The 23,679-nt window shown below is 40.6% G+C and overlaps 1 protein-coding gene across 1 annotated transcript; it reads right to left on the bottom strand.

Moving 5' to 3' along the window:
- Positions 1-1,582: 1,582 nt before the first annotated feature.
- On the bottom strand, positions 1,583-23,519 carry tmem59 (transmembrane protein 59). The gene is made up of 6 exons (XM_022247686.2): positions 23,278-23,519; positions 18,695-18,803; positions 17,618-17,712; positions 13,055-13,262; positions 6,465-6,709; positions 1,583-4,781 (listed from the first exon to the last, which is right to left on the bottom strand). Exons 1-6 carry the CDS (start codon positions 23,437-23,439, stop codon positions 4,611-4,613), a joined length of 990 nt encoding a protein of 329 aa, XP_022103378.1. The 5' UTR covers positions 23,440-23,519; the 3' UTR covers positions 1,583-4,610.
- Between the last annotated feature and the right edge of the window lie 160 nt (positions 23,520-23,679).

Below are 23,679 nucleotides of genomic sequence, written 5' to 3'. Positions count from 1 at the left end.
AGTGACAACATAAAATTACAAACATTGTATGGATAATGGAAAAGTGCATCAAAATCTTTATAATAATTTATTCATGAAGGTAAAAGTAAATCTAATGCCAGATAATTTCTTTCTATTTCTTGGTCACTGTGAAGTTAACTGCAAAGAAAATTCCACAGGTATTGCTAGGATATTACTGGTCCCACTGGTACTTGTCCAGCAAAGCTGCAGGCAGTAATCAGGCATTTTTGGAATGTTTACTATTGTTTGTCTGACCGGGCGGCGATGATCATTGAGCACTGTGATGTGCCAGAGTTGTAACTCCTGTGTCCTTCCTCCGTGGTTGTACATGATGCTGCTATTGATCCAAGATATCTGAAATCAGTTGCATGTTTAATTGGATTGACTTGAAGTGTAGGGCAAGGCCTCACAATTTAAGGACATCTCACTCTTTGGTACACTGATTATGAGACTGACTGCTGCAGTGGCTGAGCCTGTCCTGGGCAACTGTGCCTTATGGGCTCCTGGTAAAGTTGTCTTCAGAGTCGAGGCCAATAAGCAGCTTTGCTGGATCTTTCCTAAACTGACATCGGTTTGTTAGGACTCCAGACTCCAAGCAAGCAGTGGCTGTCTTTAAGAATAAGTAGATCACTGTGCAGAAATGCTAAATGCTCCAAGATGGTTCCATCTACCATTATAGCACTTTGCCACACAGCCTAATTATTTTAAACGGTGCCGACCACTGCCTCAGGAATGCCATGGCGGCATATGGAAAACATGGCAGCTCTGTTAAAAAATCAAAAAGCTTTTGTGATGTCAACAAGTGACAGCAAAGGGTGAACTCACTGACCCATGCCTTCCAATGAGCACCCCCCATTTTCAGACGAAAGAGCCTTTCCCTATGTGTGTCAACACCTGCGCCAAGCATAGCATATCCAAACGCAATGCACGTGTGTTATGTTAATGGGTCAATTTTCGTGTTCATGAAAGTGAAACGTATAAATGCATCATGTACGCAACGCACCAAAAAACGTACATATGGACAGGTGCCTAACAGCTGCAGAGCTGTGCATGATATTTCTGTCTAGGTAGTGATTACAAGCTTGCAAAGCTTAATCAATGGCAGAAGGCATCCAGAACTTGACCAGCATAATATTGACAACCATAGGTGTACATGCCACAAGTGGTGATCAATGGTGTAATTTGCCAACCAGAAATAGAAGCCACTAAGGAGGTGGCACAACATTCATGGACAGGTAATACACACATATTACATGCCTCTTTAACCACTTGGGTGTCAAATGCACGCATGTCAAGCTTAAGAACTTGCATGTGAGTGCAACCATGGTTCGGTTATCTCCTTGGATTGGTCTATTTGCAATCTGATGAATAAATTCAGTTATTTTTATGCACAATATAGACATATTGTACTTTAAAATGTATGACCTGCACGGCTGCAAACAAATGCTTGCCTTCTGAAGTGAAAGCTGATCTTGGGGAAAGTATGTGGTCAAGAGGTACATGTACTTGGTCAGACCCCATTGACAGGGAAGGCACACTGAACTGCAACCATTTTATCAAATACAAACAGACGACAAAACCCTTAACTGAAGATGTTTATTACTGGAAATACACAGCTGTTGTACATTTCATATATTCCTCCCAAACTACAAGTATATGTGTACATGTTTATACCTACCACCACCAAAATTATTTCAAAACAAAAACTAGAAAAAAAAATTAGCTGCAAATAAAATAAGCTGAAATTCTCTTTAATAAAGCTGTTCATCTTGGTGATACCACTATGTACAAAAAGTGTAAAGACCCTTGTTCTCCTTCATGTCAGAATGCCAGCAAATGGCCATGTGGGTAAAAGCATTATTACTTAACAGGTTGAGAATTCAATTGTAAACATTAAACCCATGGTCTAAATTCTAAGCACGACATTTAAATGTTTACCAAAATCAAGAACTTCACTTGATCGATGTGCATTAATATCCTCCATATAAGCATTACAATGACATGCAGATGTTTAACATACTCGGGGGGGGGAACCACACATTAAGACCACTGTACAAAATATTTACACACGCCTTGAGAAATCCCATCAAAGAAATTCACCAGAACAATGTTGCTATTTTATCCAAACTTGAAATTATGGGAAAAGCTAATAGTTCATAATTCAGTTAGCTTAATATGATGATGTAGCACCGATAGGGTCCATTTAATGAAAATGTGATACCAAACTAATGATGACAGATACACATACATGTATCACACTGTAGCCATAAAAGCCATGTGATACCAAACTAATGATGACAGATACACATATATGTATCACACTGTAGCCATAAAAGCCATGTGATACCAAACTAATGATGACAGATACACATATATGTATCACACTGTAGCCATAAAAGCCATGTGATACCAAACTAATGATGACAGATACACATATATGTATCACACTGTAGCCATAAAAGCTATGTGTTCCAATTGAGCCACAATGCAAACTCAAGCTTGTTCACTCAAACAATGCATTTTCCTGTATCCTTACAGTACTCAAAACACCAAGAAGTCATGTCTGCTCATGTTTAGCACTGCATACAAAAAATGACACAATTTTACTCGAGCCATTACACCATACATATACAAGCAAGTGGTTACAAACACCAGTTATGATAGCAAGGGGGACTTTAAGATGCTTAATGGCGGCAGACAAACTGGTCCTTTACCAAGGTTGTCCATGTACCGAGAACTATGCTTGCATGCCCAGAATTACACATGTAAGCTGAGAATCGGCATAAAGGACCAATTTGTCTACCACCACCAAGTATCTTAACTCGTCCTAGAAGTTGGATGACTTCAGTAATACCGTGAATTCTCAATTACCGGAACACCTGAGTTCAACGCAGTGCAGCACCTGAACTCAGGTATCTGGCAATGTTGTACCAAGATTTCATGCATCTCTCACTCAAAGCATCAGCCACTGTAATATCCCCGGAGGAATTTGTTGCCAGTCAAATGCCAAAGTGAATAATTATTGCCTGTGGGGTATATGCTTATGGTTTTTTCAATACACATTGACTTTCATAAAGTTAATGACCAATGTGAGTATTTAATTTTGTCAAGTTATGAAACCACATTCTAATCACTGTGAAATGGTGCATTAATTCAAAGTTTGTGCAGTTCTTATATGTAGTACGGTGATAAGCCCCATAGTTCAAGGGGTAGTCTTCTGTATGTCTGGGCCAGTTTATAGTAGCAGATCCAGCAGATAATTGCAAGGGTAGACTGCCCACCTGTAGTGCTGATGGTTGTTGAGCATATCTTACCTTCCCAGCTGCTAAGATAATGAAATCCTGGTTTCAGAGGGGTCCACAAATCCTGGTTTCAGAGGGGTCCACCTCATGTCAACAGTATGTTTAACCTGCCCTTATTCAGCCCACCTTTCACAAACAATGAAAACTGCTTTTGCGATTATTTTGCAATCATTTCTAAAGCCAAACTAGAAAAGCGGCACTTGCTAGCTGCAGGCAAACACAAACTTAACTCATTGAGAGGGGGGTGCACGAAATACTGTATAATTGAAGATCGATACGTGTTACTAGTGAAGTGCCATAAACTCCCAAAATACAATGCAGCTAACCACATAAAACACTGTGCACTGGGACCAATCCCACATGGAAAACAATTTTGTGGGATTTTTCACTGAGAATCCTGTTGCAAGTACTAGATAAAGAATGCAGCTCATCCTATGAGCATCTCTAACTCCAATTGTTGAAGCCATTCAAATGCAATGTGCATGTACATTTTAGCTTACACTTAAACAATTACACCTCCAAAGTATGGATGATGCATTAGCCACTAAAATGGGGAGTTGGGGTTTGAACTTGGAAGAATTAGTTATTTAACAACGTGAGTTTAAAAGTTTGGGGGAATAAACTACTTTTGATCTAAAATTTCCCTTTTTGTTATTTAAATGCTCTTTACAACCTTGGTAATTTCCCTGTTAGAGTAAATCAGATTTGACTGAAAGTGCATTGTTGGGAGAAAGTGGTAATGAAGTGTGAACTAATGAGCAGTGTTATAGTCAAGGCCCCTTCGCACTATCATCAAATGAACTTCAACAAAAGCTTTCCTTTGTTACTGCTCACCCCGTTTAATGTACATGTACATGTAATTGTATTTGATTACGTAAATGGTTTTGTTTTTGGTCAAAGATTGTGATGGGCTTGACGACAACACTACTAGTAAGAAATAATTGCAAGTGGTCAGAATGTGAAGATTCAGGCTAAAACCATGATATCAACGATATTTGTAGCTGAAGTTTGTTGTGTCATGGGAAAGTACACACACGACACCTACCACCTCAATTCTCAAGAACACATGCATATCATGCACTGAGATTGTAAAGCTTCGCCACTTGACTTGAACTATGAGGTTCATATCTGCTGTCTTTCCCCAGAAGCATATGCTTTAACTGACTTTGAAGTGTAAATCTCCATTATGTGTTACTCTTTGACCTGCATGTACATGTACATGCATACATGCATTTGATACTCATTTTGTGTGCTATTAGACTGAGTGACCTTCATGTACATGACAACAGAAAGGAATCCTCCAGATTCTTAAATCTTTGTCTGTTGAGGTTTGACATCCTCCAGTATAAGCAACTCATCATCATCATCAGTTGCTGTGGCATTAACTGCCTTGGCTGGGAGGCTTTTAATGAAGATGGGGTGAATGAACTTTTTCTTGGAGTCCTGCAAGTAGGCAAGGTCATTGTAGATTGCCACTTTCTGAAATTTCAAGAACAGGAAAAATTGAGTTAGTAAGTTTTAATACCAACCTTTTCCATTCAAGAAGAAGATCAATATCAGCATATGGATTTTTGGCAGTCTTAGTGGTACTTTTTTAATTTACACACTTGTCATTAACCCTAACCCTCCTCAATCCTCCAACAGGTGAAGGATTGAGGAGGGTTAGGGTTAAAATTACAAGAAGTCAATGTAATAGCATAATGTCATGTTACTATTAGTTTTACCAGTTTCAAGCCAAGTGGTGGCTGTTTCATGACTGCTTGAGCACAAATCTTAATATTTCTAGTGTTGTAATGCTATGAATGCTATTTACACAAGCATAATATGCTTGTGATTTGCACAGTGTGTACAGTACATTATTGCCAGTTGAATTTAACAAAGTATTCCAAATGCCTATACTTGCATAGCCACTTCATGTCGGGGCATTTTTCAATGTTGATGATGCTGGGCCGGCATAATTATCATTTTTTCCGTTTTCAAAACTCTTCAAAAATTCATCATTTCATTTAACGGACATTTACAGCTGCACAAAGTAATCTTTAGGCACTACTCTAAGTTGACAGGTGATCTTCATTGACGCCCGAGTATTTCAGCCAGGCCTGCAGCCTTGTAAAAAGAGCCCAGATGGTGTGGTGTTATGTAACTTTCTTCTGTTCACAAACCTGGCTGAGTGCACTACTGACCTCTTTTCAATAGGGGCCAGATTAGCGTGCAGTGGTTCTGTGTGGCTAATCGCTGCGGTGGTGGAGCGCTTTGTCCCCGGTGGGAATCCACTCACTAAAAATGCCCCAAACCCTGGTATACGGTTTCAAAACAAGGCTGGATTATCACCACTTTTCAGAGTGAAAAATGTTGCTAATGCCCAGCAGCCTGGTCTTTTGTGCGGAGTACGGTCTTTTGTTACAGGGCCCTGTTTCCTTTGTCCGAGTTTGGAGACCCCAGCCTCGCATATAAAGCAAACGTCTCCGATCTAGGTCTAGATCAAAACCATCATTGCTTAACTAACAGTACATGTACTTGCCACCAGCAGGCCTATCTTTTCTTTATTGTACTTGCCTCGGAAGCAACATTATTTTCGGCTGAAACTACATGTACCAACTTTTTGAAAAGACACAACAACCACAGTCCTTAGCAAAGTACATGCACATGTATGAATTTACAAATACTGACCCTTGGTGTTCACAATTTGTACGACATAAACGTTTCATCCAATAACTCCCAAACTATGGCAATGTAGATGTTTGCTGTAACTCCTAGCTGTGACCCGAGGTCACTTGAAAACAGCACATGTACAACCTCCATAGACTCTTTTGCACTAATTAGCTAAGTGTGGGTGGAGTCCCTCGAGTGTGGGATATGTATAGATGCTAAACAGCATTACACACTGAATTTGCTGGAATGAGTTTAAATGTCCTGTGTGTTTCAATACAAGGAATCCCTGTGTGTTAAGACATCATCCAGCAATTAAGATAAGACTTGATACCTCTTGCAAGTCAATTCCAGGAAATTGGTTTCCTGCACAGTGAAGACTAAAATAGCAAGATTCAAGAGGATACGAGGTTAAAAAGCATAAGGAGTTTGGCTTAAAAAACTGGTTCTCTTCTCCAACCCCCCACCCATTATTATAGCTTCTAACCAGGCCCTGGGTACAAGGAAACCCACCTGTGGGGAAACCCGTTGATCAGGAGCAGTTGCTGTGGTAGCACAGCATAGCCATATCATAGCCAGTGCAGACAAGAGTAATGTCACACCGAGCAGCCAACGAGGCAGTCCAGATTTCTTGGATACACAGTCCAGCCATCCATAGGCATCGTCAGTGAAGTCTTCCTTTTGTGGATAGTCTGTGGAGTCACGATTACTCAATACTTCCAGGTTGGTTTCCAAATTATTGGACATTTTCCCAAAGTCTGAAACAAAAGCAGACAAAAGGTGCAGAAAGTGACCTGAAAGGAAGAGGAAGTATATACCCAGCAAGAAATGAGACCGAGGGGTACCCCCCCAACATGTCCAATCCCTATACACATTCCAGACTATTGTTACTTAACACATCCCCCCAAGATGTCTGAAAGGAATTCCCCAGATTCCTGCGAGACAATGACCAACACAAAGCAGGGGGGGTTCTCTCCGTCTCATACCTTGCTGCATATGAGGAAGTAAGACCTTAGCTGGCTATAATCTTTATTGTCTAGAAGCAGATACATGTAGCCCTCCTTACTCCTAATTGTAATCCAAATTATTATTAAAGGTTGTTGTTGAAACACAGCATAAGATTTACAAAGACAGTTTTTACATTGCCTTTTAATACCAATTATTACTTATAAACAATATGGGATCTCAATTGATATAAATATACATACATGTATATACACATGTACCCCTAACTTTTCCACACTTTTTGTCCTGACAACTGGGTCTCAACCTTTTTAACACAAGAAATTGTTCCCTAATGGAGGGAAGGCCTAGCCATACATCCTCACATACACTTCCTGGTGGGGTTCCTCTTTTGTTCTCCTTTATTCTATTCAACTCCCTAACTCCATAGGTTTCCCTTGTGGGCGGAGGATTCATTCTTGTGGGAGCAGTTGTTCCTACTGTATTCTGCATCCTCTTCCCACAAGGTTCCATGTACAGGAACACACAAATACACTGTACATGTACAGTCCACTCTCAGTAATATACATGTATGAGTTCAGAAAGGACAAGATTCCGGTTAAGGTGAGCATATTAGCCAGTCCCAACCAAAGTGTTAACATTCCTATGTTGGAAAAAATCTTTGTCACAAGATTGGGTGATATAATTGGGTGATAGAAAATTTAGGTTAAGATGGTTGAGAGCAAATGTCTTGTTATCTTTCTTATTTAGCATAAGCATTTTGAAAACAACAAATCAACCGATCAACAAACCCATTAAACAAAGGTGCTGTTATACTAGGTGAGTTGATAATGCTCGCTAATCCAGGACTGTGATGTTGGAGCATTTTAGATACCTGAACAATAAGAGGGCTTTCATGCCACCCAATTCAAACGAACACAACAGACAATGGGTTTTTGCAATTCCCTGGCAACCAGAGGGCCCGAGTAAAGACACACTCAATTCAAACTCCCCACTAAAACACAAAAAAGAGAACAGAAATATGCCACTATCCACTTTAAAAGCAGAAGAAAAATTCATGTTGCACTAAACTCCTTTGTTCTCCTACCCATAAATGTCTCTTTAGAAGTCAAATTTAAAGTTCTAAATCCCAAAAGTTAAAAAAAATCACCTTTATTTCTAAAAACAATTACAAGACCCTGACCTATACCCTCTACTTGTCCACACAAAACTTTAATGGTTTCCTTCACTTGATACATATGGGTAATTCCAGAAATGTGGGGTCAATTTTTGTGTGTGTGCCAGTCACATCTGAAAGGTGGAGGTAAAGCAACATTAATGGTCTGGACAGAAGACAATACTCTGCCAGAAGACAATACTCTGCCAGAAGACAATACTCTGTCAGAAGACAATACTCTGCCAGAGGACAATACTCTGGACAGAAGACAATACTCTGCCAGAAGACAATACTCTGTCAGAAGACAATACTCTGCCAGAGGACAATACTCTGGACAGAAGACAATACTCTGCCAGAAGACAATACTCTGCCACAAGACAATACTCTGCCAGAGGACAATACTCTGTCAGAAGACAATACTCTGCCAGAAGACAATACTCTGTCAGAAGACAATACTCTGCCAGAGGACAATACTCTGGACAGAAGACAATACTCTGCCAGAAGACAATACTCTGTCAGAAGACAATACTCTGCCAGAAGACAATACTCTGTCAGAAGACAATACTCTGCCAGAGGACAATACTCTGGACAGAAGACAATACTCTGTCAGAAGACAATACTCTGCCAGAGGACAATACTCTGGACAGAAGACAATACTCTGTCAGAAGACAATACTCTGCCACAAGACAATACTCTGCCAGAGGACATTCCTCTGGACAGAAGACAATACTCTGCCAAAGGACAATACTCTGGACAGAAGACAATACTCTGCCAGTGGACAATACTCTGCCAGAACACAATACTCTGGACGAAGACAATACTCTGCCAGAAGACAATACTCTGCCAGAAGACAATACTCTGCCAGAAGACAATACTCTGCCAGAAGACAATACTCTGCCAGAAGACAATACTCTGCCAGAAGACAATACTCTGTCAGAAGACAATACTCTGCCACAAGACAATACTCTGCCAGAGGACATTCCTCTGGACAGAAGACAATACTCTGCCAGAGGACAATACTCTGGACAGAAGACAATACTCTGCCAGTGGACAATACTCTGCCAGAAGACAATACTCTACCAGAGGACAATACTCTGCCAGAAGACAATACTCTGCCAAAAGACAATACTCTGCCAGAAGACAATACTCTGCCAGAAGACAATATTCTGCCAGAACACAATACTCTGGACAGAAGACAATACTCTGCCAGTGGACAATACTCTGCCAGAACACAATACTCTGGACGAAGACAATACTCTGTCAGAAGACAATACTCTGGACAGAAGACAATACTCTGCCAGAAGACAATACTCTGGACAGAAGACAATACTCTGCCAGAAGACAATACTCTGGACAGAAGACAATACTCTGCCAGAACACAATACTCTGGACGAAGACAATACTCTGTCAGAAGACAATACTCTGCCAGAAGACAATACTCTGCCAGAAGACAATACTCTGCCAGAGGACAATACTCTGCCTGAAGACAATACTCTGCCAGAGGACAATACTCTGCCAGAAGACAATACTCTGCCAGAGGACAATACTCTGCCAGAAGACAATCCTCTACCAGAAGACAATACTCTACCAGAAGACAATACTCTACCAGAAGACAATACTCTGCCAGAAGACAATACTCTACCAGAAGACAATACTCTGCCAGAAGACAATACTCTGCAAGAAGACCTGGGATGAAAAAAAATGGCCAAGGGAGTGGACGCAGTCCCTGGTAATACCACTACCAAAGAAAGGCAATCTCAGACTATGCCAAAACTATAGAACAATCAGCCTGATCAGCCAACCCCAGTAAAGACATGTTCCAGGTGATCCTCAACCGACTGAAACCAAAATCTGAGGAAATGCTATCCGAAGAACAAATAGCAGGCATGTGAATGGACATGAACAAAAACCTGCAAATATTTTCTGATGAAATTAATCAAGGGGAGACTACTGTGAGTGTGGAGTGTGAAGCCCCTACGACGTGGGGTCCAGGGCCCGCCTAAGGGCTCCGGAAAATTTTGGATTCTAGATGCGCTGAGGTGCAATCTGAGGCAATTCATTGCCCCTTTGCCTCTAATTTACTGAAGCAAAATCTTCTCAATTATAAGGACATTTAAAAAAAATTACTCTAATTTTGTTTTAATAATTAATTGGACTTGTAAAACCTGTGATGTAGTTCATTCTTCTTTCACGGAAGTGTTTGCGGTGCTTCTAGTACTTAGCTGCATCATGCTGTATCAATGCTATCCCTCCAGAAGTACCGTACTTGATACGAACACAACACCATTCACACCATGCTTCTCCAGGGTTGTAAAGCTTATGAAAGCAGTCGCCCACCACATGCTCATCTTCCGTTTCAGCCAGTAATAATTTGTCACACCACGACCAGTTCCACTTGTATTTTACCGATATATCAATCTCTTTCAGATCGGCAGCCCCCCACTCAACGAGCTCTAAGTTCTTTCCTTCTGCGATGATTTCGATTTTGTTTCCTGACTTCATGTGTGTACCTATGTACAGAGCGGCACTTCGACCATGTACAGTACATGAACATGCAACAATTTCCAAAAGCCACTTCGCACATGGCCAGCTGGCCATGCTGCCTCGAGTCTTGCAGCGCTGCCAAGAATTTATGCCTCTATAAAATACAGACCCATTCGGAGTAATGTGCATGCGTATGTATAATTAGGAGAATGGCCAGTCATGTGAGAGGAATTAACCAATAACAGGTAAGAGTCTGATTTTTACAGGGACGGATTTTTGTGGACACCGGGCATTCACGCAAAGTGGCTGTGGCGAAACGCGAGCTCGCGACAGCACTCTTCACTGGTTCCCTCCTTTGGTTACGCAAAGAGAATTCAGGTTTTGTGGGAATCCGCAAAAGTAGTTCCTCTTACATTTTGAAGGGTCCTGAAGCGTCGTGTAAACAGAATTGTTTCAACGAACAAATTTCACCAAGTTTTGAGTGCCGCGTCATCAAGTAACATTTACCCCCCTACAACTTGCCCCCCAAATTTTATTCCATGTTTACACTGAACTAGAAGACCACAAATTTGAAGGTGAAAAAACCGGAATTCCAGGTTAAACCGGAAAGATTCCCATGCCTGAAACAGGTTTTAGACCAGGCCAGAGCACAATGGAGCAGATATTCAACTGCAGAATCCTCATAGGAAAACATCTTCATCATCAGTGTGACCCTTTCCACAATTTCATTGATTTTAAGAAAGCGTTTAACTGGGTGTAGCATTACGGTCCCTGGCACATCCTAAGAGGCTTCAACATTGAGAAAGGGCTCATGCAAACCATCCAGGACCTCTACGAACAGGCAAACAGTGTAGTTTTTCTTAACAACCAGGTGGCAGAACTTTTCCAAACATCAGTCGGTGTCAGGCAGGGATGTCTCCTGTCCCCCATTCTCTTGAACTTGTTTCTTGAGAGAATAATGCAAGAAACACTCCAAGACCATCACACTTCCATATCCATCGGTGGCAAACCAGTCTGCAACCTCCGGTTTGAAGACGACACTGATCTCATGGGGGGCACCAACAGCAAGCTGCAAGACCTTAAAGACTAGTGGACAGATCCAACACATATGGCGTGGAAGTGAGCGCAGAGAAATAAAAAATCATGGTGAACAGTAGGAAAACCATCAGTGCAAAGATCACCTTGAATGGCGAGCTCCTTGAAGATGTAACAGCCTTCAAATACTTGGGAGCCACACTCACGAAGGACAGCATCTGCACAGCAGAAATTTGTACAAGGATTCGCCACAGCCAGTGCAGCAACGGCCGGACTCAACAAGGAATGGAAAAGTAACATCAGCTTCCAAGAAAAATTCATGCTCTACAAGTCACTGATTGTCTCCATTTTGTTGTACGGGTGCGAGACATGGACACTACTGGCAGACACAGAAAGAAGGATCCAGACCTTTGAAACCAGATGCCTGAGAAAGCTGCTCCGCATTTACTACAAAGAACACAAAACCAATGACTATGTAAGAAACTTAGTCAGTTCACTTGTGGGCAACCAAGAACCCATACTGGTAACTGCCAGATGTCCAAAACTGGCTTGGTTTGGCCACGTCACCAGGCACAACACCCTCTCCAAACCATTCTACAAGGCAGTGTTGAAGGAGGATGGAAACGCGGGTGCTAAAGGAAGAGCTGGTCCGACAACATCAGGGACTGGACAGAGATGACCCTTACAGAGCTGCTCTCGATAGGCGCCAACTGAACTTCTTGGAGAAGGTTATCTGCTTCTTCTGCCCTCAGGTCCCCCCGACAACACAAAGTGTCAAGGGTCTGAGGTGAGGTGAGATCTGACATATGATTTTGTAACTTCAGAACACATTTTCTAATTTCCAAGAGTGATGAATTAATGCAAATTACCTGCCAAACAAATAGTAACAGTTTGAAATCAATTCCGGTAGTATTTCCATGTCAAAAAACAAAGGTCAGATGTAACAGGGACACAAAAATGTCACACTTTTGGACCCCTTATTTCTGGAATTACCCCATGTGTAAAATTGCAACTCTGTGGTCAGTCACCAACTAAAATGTTAATGCACTTACTTGTATGTGCGTGATCCTCGCAACATTAATCATGATTTAGTATGGGTTACCGGTATATCGCTATGACAATGATTGGTTATGAGTCCACATGCTCTGTTGTTACGTTTCATGAGCTTTCTTTGTTCCTCTCAATTATCATACAAATTTTATTATCACAAGTCTTTCTTCGTTAGACATATATACATTCCACTTTCATAAAGAACATGTTTGAACTGTTTTGAAAGCAAATTCAGTACCTATCAAGAAGGACATGTGTGTGTTAATTACGCACATACAAGTGGGAAAATACCGGTGTTTTCTGCTTAAGATGAGGTTCCAGATAATACCAGATACATATAATTTCCCCAGACCCTTGTATTAATAAAGTCGACTATACATGTACATACTTCAAAAGCTCTCCAATAAGTCCCTACCAATAATCTCCTCTTGAAACTTGGGGTCCATGGTGAAAATGTCAACCTCAGGCTGGGACTCAAAGATGTAGACTTGCCCATTGTCTCCTCGCATGTACACCAACCAGGAACTGAACCGGAAGCTGGCAAACTGAGAGAATTTCTCACACATGGACTGAATGGCCAGAATAGGGGTTAGGATGTGAACATTGGGCTCCTCAGACAGCAACTGTTGGGGGAGAACAATCAGATACATATGTACTATTAGAAAGACAGGTTTCAAGTTACTGTATGGAGTGAGTGAACATGAATCTCAATGAAGATAACATTCAACAACGAAACTATACCGACTTTTGGTACTGCTTACTTTTGACATATTCACGCATTTGAAGCAAGATAAGGGATGGAGAGAACCCCTTCCCCCGTGTGTTAGTCATTGTTATGACGGAATCTCATGAATTCTTTGCAGACATCTAGGGGGTGATGTGTTAGGTACTAAGCCTGCGCGACTATCAATTTTGCAAAGTCGTGGCGACTATTACAAACTAGTCGCGACTATTTAACTAGTCGCGACTTTTATGACCCGATGACGTCATACTATGTTAATGATATTCGTAGTTAAAATTTTGAGGAGCACCTCTAATTTGAATGACTGTATTGATAAATTTCCGGCAGACTAGACAATCTCTTGTAAAGCTTATGTGGCCTCTCTGGTTTTACTCAAAATCGGCGAATATATATAAATCTTCTGCATGGATCAGCTTGACTTTCTCGTTTCAGTCCATTAGCAATGACTGGAGAAAAACATCAGCTTACTGAATTGAAATAAAAATTTTTTTGTTTGGTGCGTCAGACCCCTTAGTACGTACAGTATGCACACAAATAAGACAGCAGGGACACGCCCATACCGGTACAATGGCCGTGTCAAACTGACAATGTAGCACACGTGGTCTACTCTCTTGATTCTTGAATGGCTTCGGCATTTTTGGATCGTTCCATTTTAATTTTTCGAGGGTGAAACAGTAAGTGCGTTTGGTTGTATTTGGTAAGTCACTGCAAAGAACATGACTCACATGTTTTTTTAATGAGTTGTTCAGTGTTCACCTGCACAAAATTGGCTCACCTAAAATGCATAATCAATATGATGCTCTGGAGCCTCTGGTTAAATTTTGATTTTGAGAGAGACGTCTATTTCTGATTATGGGAAAATTATTTCTCATATTATTTTAAAATAATGGAGTACAAACACAAACTATGAACGGTGAATGAAATATTCTTGGAAACTTATCATTGACATTTTTATTGTCGTTTACGAAATCAAATTACCATCTTTTACTTTACAAATCTACCTTGGGGGGAAAGAGATCCCCTACACGAACCACCAGACAAGGCCCCGCCCAGAACATGTTTATGTACATCATCTCAGCTGTGCAAGAAGCTAAGGAGGACAACCCATCACATGGTTTTAGACCCGAACTCGTTCATGTAAATAGGCGTGGCACCAGGGCCCCGCATAATGAATAACAAAGAGTCAGACCAGCTGTCGAGGAAGGACGACAACAACGTGTCAACCACCACGTGGTTTTGGATCCGAACGTGATACATGTAATTGGAGTATTGGACAAAACACCAGGGCCCTGCACATGAATAAAAAAGCATAAGTAAATTTCGAGGTAGGAGGACAAGAAACCACGTGGTTTTGGAATCGGACCAAGTAGCAGGGCCCGTGCATTTTCTGGGACAAGCAATGATATGAATAAGGAAAGTTGACTGGACTGAGAAAATAAGCTCCGGTACTTAACAATTATAATACAGGCAATTCTTGCTGCTTTTTCAGGAATTCAAGACTGAACCAAAAACCTTAGCAATCACTTTAAAAATTTAATAGTAAGAATTAGACGCAATACAAAACGAGAGAACAGAAAAAGAAAGTCCGACATTCAATTTTCCACGGTTTGCCTGATACTTTTATTTTAATTCATCTCCAAATTGCATGTTGAAAATAAAAACCTTTCGAACTGCATCAGACTGAGAATGAGACCCCTGTCCGATTGTCAAGAATCATGGTTTTACTACATGTGTTAAGTATTACAGAACGCAACCAGGAGACCATGACAACTTCCAACTACCGAATGGAGTTTAAACTACAAGACATGGACCACGACGCCGTGCACTGTTTTATGCGGTCTAGAGAAAAAACCCAAACACGTGGATAATTCATTAGCGCATGAAGTGGCTGCATGTTAAGTATTGCATGCATTGTGTGTGTGGACGGCCGATACGTGCGGCTAAGGCTTCATGCTTGGCCCATGTGCGCGGTGTACAATCGCCGCGGCCGCGGTCTCACATACATGTACGTACATATGTACAGTACATGCTCGAGCTCCTGTACTGTGTGTAATGCATCTAGTCGTGGCACACAGAATGCGGCTCAGTCTCACACAGGACGTGCGGTGCTTTGTGTAGTCGAGTCGTGGCACACTGAATAGTAGTGGCGCGGTGCAGATTAAAAGTCGCCGCGACAGTGGCTCGGTCTCACCACATACTCGCGGTGCTGCCTGTAGTCGTGGCCGCGCACAGAGAATACAGATGCGGTACAGATTAATAGTCGAGAGTCGTGGGATAATAGTCGCCGCATGCCGACTAGTCGAGTATCTCAAAATTGATAGTCGTGACCGCGACTACCCTGTGGTATTGGCGACTTGGCGACTAGTCGTGCACGGATCCCAGGCTTATTAGGTACCAATAGTTTATCTATAGGATAAGGACATGTAGAGCGGTTACCCATCTGTCTCATATTTTGCCCAGTGTAGGCTGTGGTCAGTTGGAGCACTGTGTACAAACTACATGTACATGTAATCCCTCTGTAAAGCAGGGTGTACTAAAACCAATATGCAAGCTGGATTTGGGTGGAGTACATGTACAAGTGTTAAAACACACATTTTGTATGCTATAGAGAGTTAGATTTTGACAAAATTAAGGTTGCTGGTCAAGATGAAGTTTATCAGTTCCACTGGTGTGCTGACTCTTAAGGCCCACTTTAAAACAACAAACTTCTGCCATGTCTAATCCAATTAACTGCAATCTATATTCAAACGACAGAAACTAGGCAAATGCTTTGAACATTAATTTTCTCTTTAAAAAAATACAGCTTTTAGAAACCGTCTTTCTTTCCACGAGAAAGAGGTATTCTCTCCAATAATCAATTTAACTGCAGGTGATATTAAAGAGAGTTTTGACTGGTCATTACTCCTTCTCCCATTATAACCCATCATGAGAAACCGATCATATATAACCCATTATAACCCATCATGAGAAACCGATCATATATAACCCATTATAACCCATCATGAGAAACCGATCATATATAACCCATTATAACCCATCATGAGAAACCGATCATATATAACCCATTATAACCCATCATGAGAAACCGATCATATATAACCCATTATAACCCATCATGAGAAACCGATCATATATAACCCATTATAACCCATCATGAGAAACCGATCATATATAACCCATTATAACCCATCATGAGAAACCGATCATATATAACCCATTATAACCCATCATGAGAAACCGATCATATATAACCCATTATAACCCATCATGAGAAACCGATCATATATAACCCATTATAACCCATCATGAGAAACCGATCACATATAACCCATTATAACCCATCATGAGAAACCGATCACATATAACCCACTATAACCCATCATGAGAAACCGATCACATATAACCCACTATAACCCATCATGAGAAACCGATCACATATAACCCACTATAACCCATCATGAGAAACCGATCACATATAACCCATTATAACCCATCATGAGAAACCGATCACATATAACCCATTATAACCCATCATGAGAAAGCGATCACATATAACCCATTATAACCCATCATGAGAAACCGATCACATATAACCCATTATAACCCATCATGAGAAACCGATCACATATAACCCATTATAACCCATCATGAGAAACCGATCATATATAACCCATTATAACCCATCATGAGAAACCGATCATATATAACCCATTATAACCCATCATGAGAAACCCATCATATATAACCCATTATAACCCATCATGAGAAACCCATCATATATAACCCATTATAACCCATCATGAAAAACCCATCATATATAACCCATTATAACCCATCATGAGAAACCCATCATATATAACCCATTATAACCCATCATGAGAAACATGTGGGATAGGTCAGTTCCCAAATAGTTCCTGAAACATGACAAGGAGTTCATGAGAAAAATATTAGACATGGGAATATTTCCTTACTGTTGGGCAGCAATTGACGGATACCACATTCTGATAAAATGCCTGCCAGGAGGACTTAGGCCTCACAAGGAATATTGCTACATCAATAGCTTCCACTCAATAGTTTTAAAGGGAAAGGTTGATGCATAGGCCTCTTGTGGTTTGGAAGGAAAATCGCATGACTCGCTAATATTAAAAGGGCACCACCATTTTGTTTTCACACCACAGATTAGACACAGCAGAAGTTTGATGTTTAATGCCGGCCTAATATTGACCTACTACTTACCTCTTGCTGTTTCTGCAAAGCAAATGGAACTTCATTTTGGCAGCCAAGTTGGCAAGCGTATAGCTGCCCACCATCTTTGTATGCCTCACCACAAGCTGACAGAATAAACAAAGAAAAGATTATACTGATACTCAATCAGTGATTTCTAACCTCAATTGAGCATGGTGAACTCAATAGACCTCTGTACTGATGAGAGTGCACATGTACATGCTTTCCTACATGTATAGTGTTCAGTGGACCACGAGCCTCCAATTGCTCCATAGGAAAGTGGCGCTTTGAAAAAAAAAGTGTGACAGCATCAGTTTAGAGGTCTATCATTGTTTATAGATATTTTGAAGGATTCAAGAGCCATCTACCTGGTACACATGAAATGTTCTTCCAAAAATTAACCAAAATGCTACTCCACATGCAACTTTACAAAACTTCTAAGAGTGACTTTGGTCATTTAAAACAAAAACTTGCACTTTCAGATTAATAAAAATTATTATTTGGGGATAATTAGGCAGACTGTGTACATTTGGTGGACATTTGGTTGGCCATCAATGCATGTAGGTACACGTAGGTCTCACGCCTTTCAACCACCGAAAATAATCTTCAAGTTCGCTGCATCAAAAATATACGAGTACAACATGTTTGTTACGAACATCATACTTGACAGAATTCTGATGACGTTCAAGAATTTTGATGGACTTTTGACAATACTGAAAACACTGTCACGTGTAGTACTAGAAAATTCCATGCACGACATTCATAGTACCTTTCCAAATTAAATCAAAATTAGGAGTTAAGAGCATTTACATGTATACACTTGTGTACATGTATTTTCATCAAGAATTGTAATTTGTATAAATCAAGATTTGCTGGTTTGAAAAAAACATGCACTCCTTAACTTTTTAAGGAGCGCTTTTTTTTGCTCTCCTTGGAAAACATTAAGGAGCGCGAGCGCGATCACGCTCCTTTAAAATGAAGCCCTGAGGGTAATACCGGTAGTAAATGCTCATGTAATAACCAAAGACTTAAAAAGTTTTCATTTGGTAAATAATAATTTACAGGGTACATGTATGTATTCTTACTGACCTTGACTGCACATTTCTTTGGTGGTGTTGAAATCTTGAGTATCTTCCTCTGCAAACTCCATAATGGAGAAAAGACGACATCCCCGCTGACATGCTGGCAGATGGTTACTCTGTCATGAAAGAATATGGTGTGTTCTGGATATCTAAAACATTCGCATTTTCAAGCTGACACGTTACTGGTAGTCAGAGTAGAAAAAGAACAGTAACATCCAACATTGTGCATTCTCAGGGGAGGCATATTTTGATCTTTTTTCCCTCTGGCACCTTTTTACATGTACATGCAACTGAGGAAGAGCTTTAACCAAAGCACACTTTGGGTTGAGCTCAAAATACCCTATTTCAACCATATGAATGATAAAGGTAATGTTCCCCGTGGGGTACATCACTCATGTACCACCACCATGGCAAACATTGCTGATATGGCTGACGTTCTTGCAGTCTAGCACATACATGTTTGTGTCATATCACATGATCAATTCTTGGCCACGAAAAACTTTCAATCTATACGTATTGCCACGGTATAACAAGTACAGGTTTTTTTGGTAAATAGGCCTACTGTACATGTACATGAACAGTGCAAGGTTTCAGATCAACAGTATTTGACTGATGAGCTTTGAAGCTTTTCATGGTGAGGGACAGTAACCTCTGGTTCTTTTCAAAATTACACATACTCATAAAAGAGATATCCTTGTATGGTGCTACCGCAAACCTTTACAACTAATATTTGATTGAATTTCATCAATGCTGTTTGAATCTGCTAGATTTAGAAGTGTTAAGATTTACACATCACGTTCATGGATAGACATACTGTACATACATGTATAGTATTATTTAGTGAGTGGATATTACATGTATGTACATTACATACGGGAGGGGTATTCTTGCAGAGCATCTTTTCCGAACGTGTTTAGGACAATATTACATACATGTGTACACATGTACATTTAAAATGTGTGTCCAAGGTCATTTTGGAACAGCAAACATACATGTACATGTACATATAAGTACATGTACCTGATGAGCATTCTCATTGATCAATGCTTGTACATGTACATGTATACCCAGCCCTCTACATGTACATGTACATGTACCGTAATACACGGCCAACCATGCAGACACCGTACATGTTCATGCACAGAACTTTGGAAAAGAGAAGAGGAGTTGGGGGACATGAGCAGAGTGGTCTGTAAGCCACTTTCATTTTTTAAAAAAAGAGAGCAAAATCGCTAACAGAGAGAAAAATCACATTTGAAATTACAATTCCCACATTTTTATCTACAGCAAACATTTCTGTTTATGTTCTACCGGTATCTCAAATACGTACATGAGCCAGCTCTCTCCAGACAATTCAGGGACAGAATTTTTCTATCGATTTCATAATGGTACAAGGAATCCTGCATGCGAACATGTGAGCAAAATACACACACCGTGTAATTATGTCTTAAGTGACACCCATAACATCCATCAACAAAAATTATATCTTTTGTGGAAACCAGAGTTGCTGACTTGAGTCATGTGACTTGGACTCGAGTTGCTATTTTTGTGACTTGTGACTTGTAAATACCAGCTTTGACTTGTGACTTGACTTTGACTTGCAAAAAATGACTTGCTGCCACCTATGGTGGAAACGCTCTTTTAACATTTCTTTTTTGTTCCTCGAGTGTATCATCAAAGGCCTTATAAATCTTTTGTCAGCTGTTTGAAGGAAATCCATAGGTTCAACATTACTGTTTTTGACCGAGTTTTCAAATGTGATGAAAGATGAAATGGTTTTGCACAATAGCATTTTCTGTTGCAAAACAAGTAGTTGGGTGCATTACTTCAACCAGCGGTCTGGAACACAGTTCAAAATTGATAACCAAGCAGGTGCCACCATAGCATGGCCAGCCAACGCTAATGCTATGGTTGGAGCTGTGCACATGTGATGCTGTGAGACTACAGTGCATTGTGTACATGTATGTGAAACGTATGCAATGACTACACACACATCCAGACATTTTACATACAAAGTGTGGACATTCTTTTGTTCTCCTGTGGTTAAGGAAACTTGAGGAAAATGCTCCTTTTTCTCCAACTAGCTCCTTCGAGCTTGATTTTTGATGATGATTTCCCAGACTGTTCCTCTTCATTTTACCACAGATAACATTGACCCCAAAATGCCTCTGAAACTGTTTTTCAGAGAGGGGGGGAATTGTGTCGGACATGTGGAATCGAACATTGTGTCGGACATGTGGACTCGAACATTGTGTAGACATGTGAACTCGAACATTGAGTGGACATGTGGACTGGAACATTGTGTGGACATGTGTGAGTCCACACGACGCCATTGCACCCGACATGATGTGGACTTCTTTTGTGCTGAGGTCCACACTAAATGTACCGGTATGTCATGCCTGCACACCCACACATGGATGGCCGTTTCTACAGTACAAATATCATGTACACATATATCAGTGGGTTAGCTGACCTAAACCGACCACGTGTGATGGGTTAATACTTGGTTCACAAAGAAAATGAGACACACCCAACATTGGTGGCGCTATATTAGAGTCAAGAATTTTCCGCTTTGCAGAATATCTGCAAAAATTGCAGAATTGGGGGTAGAAAGCGGAAAACGCAATTCTCGTAAACAAATAATAAAACAAATAAATCTTTTTTGATCATTTCTGCACAATTAATCAAATAAATATGAAACCCAAATTAGGAAACTCATTTTCACTGTTTAACTCACTTTGAAAGTAACATTTGGTAGCATTTCCCCTCCTGTTTTGCCTTTGCGATATCGCAGAATTCGGTATTGATTTCTTCTGGCTCCGCACTGTGGAGATCACACAGGTCCCCGTTCCTACATACATGTAGTGCTCAGACGTCTCACTGCTTATGAATAAATCAATAGGGACGGGGACCAGGCCAAGATCACAGTGACGTGGTGAGCGTAGGCCCTACATACATGTATATCATTATGCCAAAGATACCTGTAGATGTACGGTAAATGTAGGCCTACATATGTACAATCACATACAGTTATGTACACAAAATTTAGAAAGCAGAAGAAAGCAGAATTTGACTTCCAGAAAGCAGAAAATTCTTGACTTTACGCTATATCCCCCCCAGAGTTGTGAATATGGAAAGCATAGTGCCAGCCTCAAATTTTGGAAACAAAATGGCTGTTCATTATGTGTACAGTATGTGTGACTGTTGTATGAACATGTACCAACTCTCCAAGTGCACTGGAGCATACCAGGTACACCTTCCAGTTTGTTTCCAACATTAGCGCCTTCTGCGCATATCTGCATCGCAACCGAGGTTCTCTGTGTTGAACTTCATAGCGCGCACCCACCACAGTCGACACAGTACATGCAGTATCCGGTTCGTAAGTGTGACACCACTTCAGTTTAAAGTACGCCCACTGCACAAGATACACGACCATCGCAGGTAAGTGAGTTTGCGGTCAATTGCTGTTATTTTTTCTTTTGATTTTACTTGTCGGGTCATCCTGAAAGACTCTTCCACAAAAATTTGTAGCCTGAAAAGTCTGAATTTAACATACTTTTATGTATTTGTGTCTTGACTCCTTACTTTCAATCATCTGTTCTTATTAAGAATTGAAACTGACACATACAGCCTCGTTGTCAAACGCGGAAGTGCGCAGATCAACGCTAAAAGCGTCGTATTAGGATCCCTCTATGGTGACACTCATGTTGGAGTCATGTCCAGACCAAGTCTCATACAATATGTACTGTAGACATGGTAGATGTACATGTACATGAATGTAAGGCTTGTGCACAGGGTGCTGAGTAGTGCCTCTATATATATAGAAATTTTTTCAATCCATTTTCTTTTATTTGATCAAGTTATCTTAAACAAAAAACCAAAATGTAAGATCTTGAGAATAAAAGTCATACAATTTGCATCCAGCGCCATGTGCCTTGAGAGCTGCCCCGAAAAATTTAATAAACATTTTTTTAATTATTTCTAAGCAAAAGGCACTTTGTGACCCAACACAAGTTACAAAATAATTATTTGCCTAGCCATCTTTGAACGCCTCATCCTGGTGTACATGTATGAATGGGGTACTGTAGTAAAAACCTGTTGTGTTGAATGATGTGATTGGCCCATCCATTTGCAGGGATTTGGAACCGACCATGGGGAATGCCAACTTTTCCTCACCAATGTTTGCTACATGTACTGTATTTCACTGAATCAATGGTACTTAACGACATCAATCACCACCACGACTGCTGGAAATATGATCTTGTGGAGACCAAGTACAAAAAGTGTCTGGAAAAAACAAAGCTTACTGTATATGACCTAGGAATGGCCTAATCTTCATGATCTTGGGACACATTTCTTTAACAAACAATAGCCGAGGCCTACATGTACAAAACTCAAAAGAATAATTTGAGAAACCTCCATTGGAGAAGATCAAGTAACCATGTTAACCAAGGAAGTAACTACATGTACGACAATCATTTTGGAGGCCTAATGAATGTATCGATACATACATGTAAATTTATATCTGATGTCAACTCATACAGGGTAACGTTAGTGTTTACACTCACTGGTAATAAGCAAATTTCTCACCTCTGGATAAGTATGTTCTGAAAATGTACGCTCACATGATTCTTTACAAGATGATACGTCCTCTAGCACGTTTTGGAAAGCACTTTCTGGTGTAGTTAGGGCATGTATATGGCCGAAAATGGCCAACAAAGCAATTGATCTCGAAACAGACCGCGAAGCCATTTTGTTTTGCTCTGTCACGCGACAGATTAGGCCGTAGTAGACGCAACGTACATGTACATGTACGTTGATAATTTTTTTTCAGTATCACCCCCTTTTGCATGCAGTGCAGTGATCAGTTGGCCCAAATAGCGCCACCTCAGGCCCTGTGGCACAGTTCGGGCAGCTCTCGTACGTTCACGGGCAGCTCTCGTACGTTCACGAACAGCTCGATTTGTTGTTCGTGGTCCGAACGCCGGGAAC

This window comes from Acanthaster planci, linkage group LG12 (genome assembly GCF_054643075.1).
Source record: "Acanthaster planci isolate LZ-2023a linkage group LG12, COTS_SCS, whole genome shotgun sequence".
In the NCBI taxonomy this organism is placed as follows: domain Eukaryota; kingdom Metazoa; phylum Echinodermata; class Asteroidea; order Valvatida; family Acanthasteridae; genus Acanthaster; species Acanthaster planci.
The sequence above is the reverse complement of the archived record's forward strand: the minus strand, read 5'-3'. Positions and strand labels throughout refer to the sequence as shown.